Raw genomic sequence first — 9,581 nt, 5'->3', positions numbered from 1 at the left:
TGAGAAGAAAAAAATAATGCTATTTGGGGTAATGAAAATTGAAAGATCATTCATCACAACAGAAAGAATAGTGATACTAACCCTGCATACATAAAAACTAACCATGGTTGTGAATATATAACAGAAATATAATTTGTAAGGAAAATCAGAAATAATATACAAAGCTGGTGAAAGGTACACTGAGCCCTTCCATAATAAGTGGATGGAGATACTCCTACATGGTGCTTTTAGTGCTGATATAATGTATCCCCTGTCAATCCAGTTAGTCAAAGTACAGCATACATGCTTAGGATACAACGGTCAGTCGAGTTCGAACAAAACAAGTAGCAAAATGCTCATATTCTATGCTGCTTGAAAGAAAGCTAGTGGTGAAAATCTTGTAAAGCTGTACATGCAAAAAGAGAGAAAAATGAAAATTGACATCAGAGAAAATTCATGTTCACTGATGAAATCATGAAACAGCTATTACATAGTTATAATTAAGCATTGGATACCTTAAATGGAAGACCCTGCATTAATTAATGATATCATTCCATTAAGGCACAAGATTTTAGCATTCAACAAAGCCTGGAACCAGCAAAAAAACAGCAATAATTTTCATTCACACGTTAAAGAAGCTTGGCAACATGAAGTGGATGCTTCACGACAATTCCACTATAAAGCAAAAAACCAGATTGATACGCCATAAAAAGAAAACCATAGAACTCAACATAACACCGTCAAAGAAAGTGCAGCTGCAAACATGTTACAGAAGTTACATGATTCAGTAATAAAAGAAAAGAAAAGCCCTGAAGAGGTTCCCATTTCAAAGTTGTCTTTTTCTTCTGGTTTTACATGGTAAACAGAGCATGTTGGAGAAAACCAGCATCTTTGAGCCACTGCAAACAGTGAAGAAACAATTTCATACCTACCAAGTTTCAGAGCTTGGTGGTCACTGGTGACCTGTGCAAAGCAGTAATCCACATAAGCAATGTACATTTTAAGTTTATGTGGTTCCAATTTCAGTCTCAGGAACTTCAGATCAGCATCATGGAAAAGCTCATCATCCTCAGTTGTAGCGTGCCATCCCATCTCCATTAGGAAACTGGTGGATTTTCATTGCGCGAAAGCAACATGCCAATAGGCTTCAACCTAACCCTTCTGACAAATTATTGTATTGTATATATTTTAGATAAGCTATATATATGTGGGGGTGGGGGGGGATAGACCAGCCTTTTATGGGCCTAGGCCATGTCAATTTTTTAGGCCAAACTAGTGAAGAGTAGTTCACACAGCCAGTCTGCGATAAGCTGCATGGCCTATTCCCACCCATACCAAAAACTATGATCAGAGTTTCCTTCTACTATAAATACAAGCATTTTGCTCCAACCGAAGATTTTGCATCTACAGTATATGCAGAGTTGCAGATAACCACAAATTAGATCAGTTTTACATTTCATTCAGTAGCCAAGCCAACAATACATTTTTCAAGGTTACCCAAAAAGATACTGACGTGGGAGAAAAATTTCATATCAGAGACTGGTTCCATGACATCTTAATCTTAAATGACGAGAACTTACGCTAAAAATCTGAAGAAAGAATTACAACTCTCTGGTATTATGATCAAGGACACCCTACTGTTGAAGCCTAAGCCGATTGAAGAAGACCAAAAACTGATACTCAGGGGCCCAATACACAAATCCAACAACAGGCCCTGCTTTTAGGTGCTGCAAAAATCAACAAAAGGTAAGCTGCAATGAGAACCATTTGAACAAAAGTAATAAAAAATAATTTAAAGCTGTGATAGCAAAGATATAGTAATTAGACATGAGTGGGGAATACAAACCTTTCCATCTAGAATCACAAGTTCACCATCAACCCATCGAGGATTCTGGAACCCTGGTTCAGCCAGTCTTCCTTGACCTTTATAGCGAGCAACCTGAAATGTTGATAACATCAAATTTGACAACAGAACACTAGTCTCCTTTCCTTTACTGTAAATTAATGTCATTTTAATAAAAATTAGGGGAGCTGGAGAAAACAAAGAGACGTAATTGGGACGCCCCACACCCAGGAAAAAAAAACATACCACTCCAAACTCTTCAGGAATTATCCCTTTATGAGGAAGTTGATACCTCTTCCCAACTTTTGCACGAAAGGCCACCTAGAGATCAAGGAATATAACTAATGAGATGTATGATACAGACCATATAACAAGAAAATTAACTCCAAAAGGTGAATGCAAGATCTTTACAAGGTTGAAGTTTTGGTTCTTATAAAACAAAACACAATACAAATACCCAATAATCATAGTTTGTGAAGTTTGGGACATTGACTACTACCATAAGACAAATCAAGTTAAAAAGTTTGTGCAACAGACTACTTATAATAATGTATCAACTATAGTATAGTTCCAATTTCATAATCATGCTTTATACAGACCAGATATACATAATACATTCATGTAAAATAACCATAAATTATGTATGGGATGACACTGAGGCAAAGTTACAACAATTATAAGCACGATAGCTATCAAAGTTACTAATCAGTAGAGCCATCCTGCACAATGCTAGCCTCGTTACCCTAGCTACTACTAAAAAACATCATTGTGGTGCTAAACAATATGTTGTGTCTGTACAAACTGGAAATACTTTCTGAGTTAACATATAGGATGCATTTTCCCTTGTATGTTTTGTCCAAGAGCTGTTAAGCTTGACAACAATACATCACTTAAAGACAGAACCAGTGATATGAGGACCGGATCAGGTGGTCTGAGCGCTGACCAGGCTTGCGAACAGCCTTGGTTTGCACTTATAACTAAACAAGGGGATGGACCGCTTCAGACCATGAAAATTCTGGTCCTACCCAGTTAAAGCGGGTTAACTTGAAATAGCTTGAGTAGCTAATTGGACGGTTCGGTTAAAATAAATAAAAAAACGGAGAGACACAAGTACAATTTTCAACTTCATTCAAGTCCTAAAAAATGTTGAGACATTACAACAATATAATTAAATATAATTTTAATTGTATATAATTATCCATTTATTTATAATTATATGTTTATAAATAATTATTAGTTACATAAGATGTCATCCAGTCCAACTGAAATATTTACCTGGTTAAACCTTATATGGAACCTCTTTCAATTTAATGTTTGCTTCGGGTTTCATTATATTGGGCAAAATAACCCATGCAAGACATTTGAAGGCAACACAGTAAAGCCGTTTGAACTCATCTTCCTACTACAGAGAGGATGCCGGCAGATATAAGTGTTCTTAATATTTTTAACTTAGAATCACATACACTTGTTTCAATATATGTATCAATTTAAATATTAAATTATCACCATTTGTATTTACTGAGAAAGAAATATATATTATTATCAAGATTATGTGTTATTTTTTTGTAATAATTATGTAATGCTTTTTTATTTGACTTTAGATGATCATTTATTACCATAAAATTTATTCAAATGGTATTAGTTGCTATTAATTTTTTTATTAAGAAAAGAATGTTATTAGAAATCCTTTACATGCTTAGTTAATATTGACCAAGAGGCCATGAGTCCAAATTCTGGATATTAACTCTCCGCTTGTGGGGTAAAAGGCTGCATACATCTAACTTCTCGAGACCCCACTAAGAGGGAGCCTCATACACTCGGCATCCTTTTAAAAAAATAAGGGAGAATATTACAAGAGGAGGGTAAGAAATTTTATTGGTGTTAAATGCGTATAACTGTGTATTACAAATGTTTTACGTGACAAGGAAATAAATGTATCCAGCAAGTATTTGCAATAAAGGTTAGATAAATCAGGTTATTTGGAGCAAAAATACTTCCATCAAAAAACTATTGCCATTATGATTTTCAGCCACAGGAAATTTGTTAGTACCAACATTCTCCAGTTCTTGTTAATGTTAACAACCAAACATTCAATTTTCTTGTTAACCTGATTTATCTAACAGTCAAGGTGGTTTCTTCAAACCCTCTCTGCCTCCAAGGAGATCTAATTGCTTACACATAAACCAATATCACAAAATAGTATAGGATAGGGATTAAAAAAAATAGATTTGCAATAGTTCAATAAATCATAAAATAAAGTTTAGAATATTACCTGGCCGGCAGGTACATAAGGATCCCCGGTTAGTTTCAAAGCTTCTACATACTCATAAAACTCAAGATCTGAAGCCTCAATAGCCCCACCATCCTCTTGCCAGTGACCAAATCTATGTCTCATTTGAATGACTTCAGAGGAGAAAAGACCATGTGCACCAATATACAGACCTGATGAAAATGAAAATATATTTTGCTTTTCAGCACTGTCAGCAGCCAATATTCGGCACCTCACAAAATAATCAAATTGATAAGTTCTATTGAATATCACCATTTAAAGGATCCGATGAAGCTGGTAATTCAATGCGATTGAAAATTGTAGACCCAGATAATGGCTGATGGTTCTGAGCCTGGCTTAGAGTGAGGTTTATTAACTCTCCCACCTCTCTCAGCACCTAAAAGATTGAAGCAAAGCATTTAGTCTGAGCAACTTATGCTAGATTCAACAACAATATAGAACTTTGCAAAAAATAAAATTTGTAGTTTCTATTCAACTAATTGGACCTACTTTTGAGGGAACCTTTCCCCGGCCAACAAACTTAGCAAGGTCAAACATAACATGACCAACTCTCTTTCGTCCTTGAAACTTGGTTGATTCATCTGGTGAAGATTTCCCTTTGTCGTCACCATCCTGCTGGTTTACTTCTTTTTCAACAGTAAAGGAAAACGAACCACGCCCCTTCATCTCCAACTTAGCAGGAGCTCGAAGCAAATCTCTAGCAGACACATTGCTGGAAAGTTTCTGAACAAGACCCCCAATGACAAGTTTGACTGCAATATCATTCTGTTCTTTATGTTCAAAAGTTCCCAGACCAGCACTTATGTCAATCTCATTTTTTCCTTCTTGGTCTGTTTCAGACTTAATTTCTTCTGGTTCCAAACTTTCTATATTGTCCTTCTCTTCATCTTCATCTTCATCTTCATTTTCCTCTTCATCTTCATCTTCATCATCTTCATTTTCCTCCTCAATTATCTGTTCAACCACCTTAGATATCAGATCCTTGTCTACTTTCTCTGGAGTTGTCACTGTGTAAATCTTCATCTTTACACCAGGAATCATATCTTTCAAGACATTCTGAAACCCAGGCATTCCCTCAGCTGGATCAGAGCCATCATTCCTATCATCATCACCTTCCAGATCTTCAGTACTCACAACAAATAATTGACTTCGGTCTTCAGTTGGCTCGACTGAACTCAATTTCTCAGTAGCATCCAACGCTTTAGAGGAAGTTGTTGGGGGAACATCAAAAGTCCCTCTTCGCTTCAAGTACACAGCCTGAAAATTTAAAGAATACCCTGTGAAAATATAATAGAGTAAGACTAGGTTATGTACAACAACCAAGCTTAGTCTCACTAGGTGGGATCAGCTGAGACTAGGTTATGTATTATCGATATTTTACTTTACCACCACAATTGGATGATACCCTTCAAATATAGTGAAGCATAAAATGGTCAGGTATCAGCATAACTAGAAACAATGACAAACTGTGGTTTAAATCCTAACCAAATTAAGAAGTCTGATTTCGTTTGGGTGGTTAAGAAAAGAATAATCAATTGGGACCTTTTTCTCTATTCTGGATACAGTGCAGCATACACACACAAAGATATGTGTATGGTTATTCGCATGCCCATTTTCAGAAAGAAATGGAGAATAGTAAGTATAACTATGAACAGAAGTCACAGACCTTGAACCCTTTATTTAGTTATAATTGTGTTTGCTTTCTTTTTTATTCTACTAACTTCTTTCCATTGAAGAACCAGAAAGGTGTACAACAGTTTTCATAATCCTTCAACTTCTGCAACAGTTTTCAGAATGTGTACACCCAAACTTCATATTATAAATTTCCAAATCAACCTTCTCAGTGCACATTAAATATGGACCACAGGTACTAATTCACCAATATGGCTCTGTTAGGATTCAATTGCAAGATTTGGGACTTGAGTCCTACAGTGGAAATGTGGGATTCTGATGTGGGGTTTGTAAGGCCTTGGGCTCTCCAACTACAATAACTAGTTTTTGTGGTGCGGTTCTACCAAGGTTCTTATCAATTGGCATCAGAGCTTTCCACCATGTCTCTTGGCTGCAATCGAGCAGTGTGAGTGGTGACATTAGCATTGCAATGTTCACCCAGGACTAGTCACAGAGACTAGTGGACAGCCAGCCCACGTGGGTGCAGGGGCTAAAGAATGGTGGTACGTGTGGGTCCAATTGCAAGGTATGGGACTTGAGTTCATTATTGGAAGTATGAGATTCTAATGTGGGGTTTAAAAGGCCTTGATCTCTACAACTACAATAGCTAGCTTTTGTGGTGCGATTAAGGTTCTTATCAGATTCAACATAGTTTTGCCACAAGATATGATTCTATAAGTAAAAGAGTTCAGATGCCAAAAGGTCTGTTCCTTTGTAGTTAGAAAACCATGGCATGAACACATAAGAATCAAATTGAGGCCCAAAACTGAAGTCAGAAATTTCACAAAGTACGACAACATTCCACCACAATAAACTAAATTTATATAACTTCTGAGATTGCATTTGTTCATTAACACTTAAGACAATGTGAAGTGACATATGAACACTAGGAAGTAAATTTCCCATGTAAGTTTAAATCTGCATTTGTTCCCATTCAAAATTTAAAAACAAACCAAGAGGGCTCCACTACCACCAACAAAATCCAACTCAGCACCAGCAACCCAAACTGGTTGTTATTCCAGATTGTTCATAATTTTTAGAACAGAAAATCTATGAGCAGATCAATTTTGCAGCGACAGGTTCCCACATGCTACCTCTACTCCCCTTTGATTTCTCTTCCTCAAGGAAACAAATGACACAAGCTTTTGTGAAAGCAAATGTTTCTATGGATATTGTTAATTATCATAGTTTTGTGAATGCAAATGCTTCAAAGGATATTTCACCTATGACTAGTATATCAAGTACGGGTTAAGTTTCATATTAGTGTTAGCAGGCAATGGTTCTCGCATCTACTTTTTGGCAAATTTCAAAACCGAACTAGATTGAGCGATCAGACTATGAACCATCCATGTTTTCAATTCAAGCATTTCTTGCTATGGTGTTCAGTTTGATCTTGTTGAATCATCAATTTAACAGGTTTAACCAATTAAAACTTAAAGCAATCTGCTTGTTTGATATCCAATTTAGTTACCTACATAGGATAACGAAGTACAAGGAAAACAGGGTTCATGAGGAACATAACGCTTTATATTCCTTTCTTAATGCATCCAAACAATAAGACTTGGTGAATACTTCCATTGTTTTCATTCTGCTCATTCAAATCTATGCACAACTTCACGGTCACAGCTAAGTAGTCAATAGCGAACTATCGGGCTGAGATAGCAGTGTCACAGTGGTTGCAGGCCCTTCAACGCCACGAAGGAGAGTGTAGCGGCGCGGATGGTCGTCGCGGCTATCGCAGGTGAGAGAACGGTGATTTCAAGCGCAAAATCGCGGGTCAGAACCCACTCCAACAAGGCTGTGCACTGAAAACCTAATTTTTAAAGGGGAAAACCCATTTTGCACTTATTTTTTAATACGCGGCAACAAGGTTGTGTGGAGCCCTAGTTTTTAAAGAGGGAAAACTCTTTTTGCCCTCATTCTATAGCAGTAACGTAAAATCCTCATGTTCCCCTTCTTTCTTTCTTTCTGCAGAAGAAACATGTGAAACCCTCCTCTTCCCCTTCTTTCCCTCTTTCTACAGCCAGAGTGACTCTCATCCCAACCTCCAACATACACATTTCTAAGGCAAAACTTCTTCCCTTCACTTCCCTTCTCACAACCTATTTCTTTCACAACCATGGCCTCATCTCAACTTCTAAGTTTTAAGGTTTTAAATTATACTACTTCATTCTCCCTATTTCAAAACTTAAAAGATTACAAATTACATAAATTTTTAGACTTCTAATGCATTTTTTCCCTTGGCTGTTGCGGTCATCCCGCCACCCGCAATCCCGCTATAATGGTTTTGGGGTCAGCCGCTATGTTCCGCTATCCGCAATTGACTACCGAGGGTCACAGCTCTCCTAAGTAAAAGGGTGGTCCAGTGAATGACTCTCCCACCTAGTGGTACTTGTAGAGGGTAGATGTATGCAGCATCACTTCACAAGCAAAGAGACTGTTGCCAAAAGGAAGAAATATGCTTCATACTTGCATGTAATCCCAGTTCCTCTACCATCATGCATGTGATATTTTTTTGTTTCGATGATATTATGCATGTGATAGAGGGTGAACATCAGAGCACCATAAGGTTGCTGACTTCTGACCTAGAGGTCATAGGTTCAAATCCTAAAAATAGTCTCTCCACTTATAGAGGCAAGGCTGCGTACAATCCTTAGACTCCGCCACGTGAGAGCCTCATGTACTAAGCCACCCCTTTCTACTATGCACATGATAAAACTTGTCTTTTTTTAAACATTAATTAGATGAAAATTTATTTAACAGCCAGTATAGCAGATGACTCTTAGCATATTCATTGTTTCATTTATATTTAGCAAACTTTTGAATGGGAAAAGAGAATCCATCTTCATTACGGCTAACTGGCATGTAGTTGATCTCAAATTTTAGAGATGAATGCTTGCCGTTTATATTGCATTCATCCCAGCAGAAAATAATAGAAAATTATAGTGGTCAGTCAATAAAAGATACCTGTGACTTGAATGCACCCTTCTTATCCTTTGTAATGAAAAATTCAAATAGAGGAATGCCAGTAGCGGATGTTGCTAGCTGCCTAGGAAAAGAGTCAACAACATAAGCCACACAAGATAGTATCAGTGCGGCTAAAATATCTCATGTACAGAAATGCCTTGAAACACATAAAAACAAGAAAGCTGTTTCCAGGACAACCAAATTAAAAATTAGTTCTATAAGATTGCTGATAGGAGGAAAAAACATAGCATTTAAAATGCCTATAATTTTACACAGAGAACAAAAGCCTGCATCTTTGTCTAATGACGATCTGAGTTCATAAAGTTCAGCACTAAGTGATAACACTGGTATCTTATTAGAAAGAAATTTAATAGAAATGTGTAGAAAAGAAATGCCCCCACCCAGAATCAATGATTCTGCCAGGGTTCTAACTTGCTTTATTAGATTTAGTATGAAAGAAGAAGATGTTTACAAGAAATGCAAGATTCCCACGAATCTTGCCCCAACTGATTCCTCAATCAGTTTACTCAACTCCTAACTACCTTTCCCTCCCAAATTCAGTCTGCTTTATAGGCAAACTTCCCAACTAACCCTCTAACTACCTAAGGGCATAGCTGTAACATTGCTATCCCTTAGCCACACCCCTCTTTTCCCTCTCTTATATACATTTTTTACAATAGGTCTTTGTCTACTTAACCTATCAATACCCTCCCCTAAAAGAACCAACTTGTCCTCAAGTTGAAAATCTGGAAACCTCTCTTGGATGACCTCTGCTGCTTCCCAAGTAGAGTCATGATCAGGGAGATCCTTCCATTTTACTAACACTTCCAA

The 9,581-nt window shown here is 37.1% G+C and overlaps 1 protein-coding gene across 6 annotated transcripts in view; it reads right to left on the bottom strand.

The window, feature by feature from the left end:
• The window catches only part of LOC109331523 (protein EXECUTER 1, chloroplastic-like), a 17,606-nt gene continuing 8,025 nt past the window's right edge, over positions 1–9,581 (bottom strand). The window contains exons 5-15 of one of the 6 annotated variants that reach the window (XR_002105804.1): positions 8,751–8,832; positions 4,602–5,369; positions 4,365–4,488; positions 4,095–4,264; positions 2,069–2,143; positions 1,826–1,918; positions 1,560–1,706; positions 908–942; positions 495–567; positions 461–462; positions 1–385 (exon numbers count right to left, since the gene is read on the bottom strand). Coding sequence is in view for 1 of the 6 variants with exons in the window: in XM_019566069.1 (XP_019421614.1) it covers positions 1,614–1,706; positions 1,826–1,918; positions 2,069–2,143; positions 4,095–4,264; positions 4,365–4,488; positions 4,602–5,369; positions 8,751–8,832 (1,405 nt within the window). In the remaining 5 variants the exon portion in view is untranslated. Of the gene's footprint in view, positions 386–460; positions 463–494; positions 568–907; positions 943–1,143; positions 1,707–1,825; positions 1,919–2,068; positions 2,144–4,094; positions 4,265–4,364; positions 4,489–4,601; positions 5,370–8,750; positions 8,833–9,581 lie in introns of those variants that run through there. The other 5 variants (XR_002105802.1, XR_002105803.1, XR_002105801.1 and 2 more) reach the window with 5 other exon arrangements.

This window comes from Lupinus angustifolius, chromosome LG17, assembly GCF_001865875.1.
Source record: "Lupinus angustifolius cultivar Tanjil chromosome LG17, LupAngTanjil_v1.0, whole genome shotgun sequence".
In the NCBI taxonomy this organism is placed as follows: Eukaryota; Viridiplantae; Streptophyta; class Magnoliopsida; order Fabales; family Fabaceae; genus Lupinus; species Lupinus angustifolius.
This window is presented reverse-complemented; position numbering and strand designations above follow the sequence as displayed.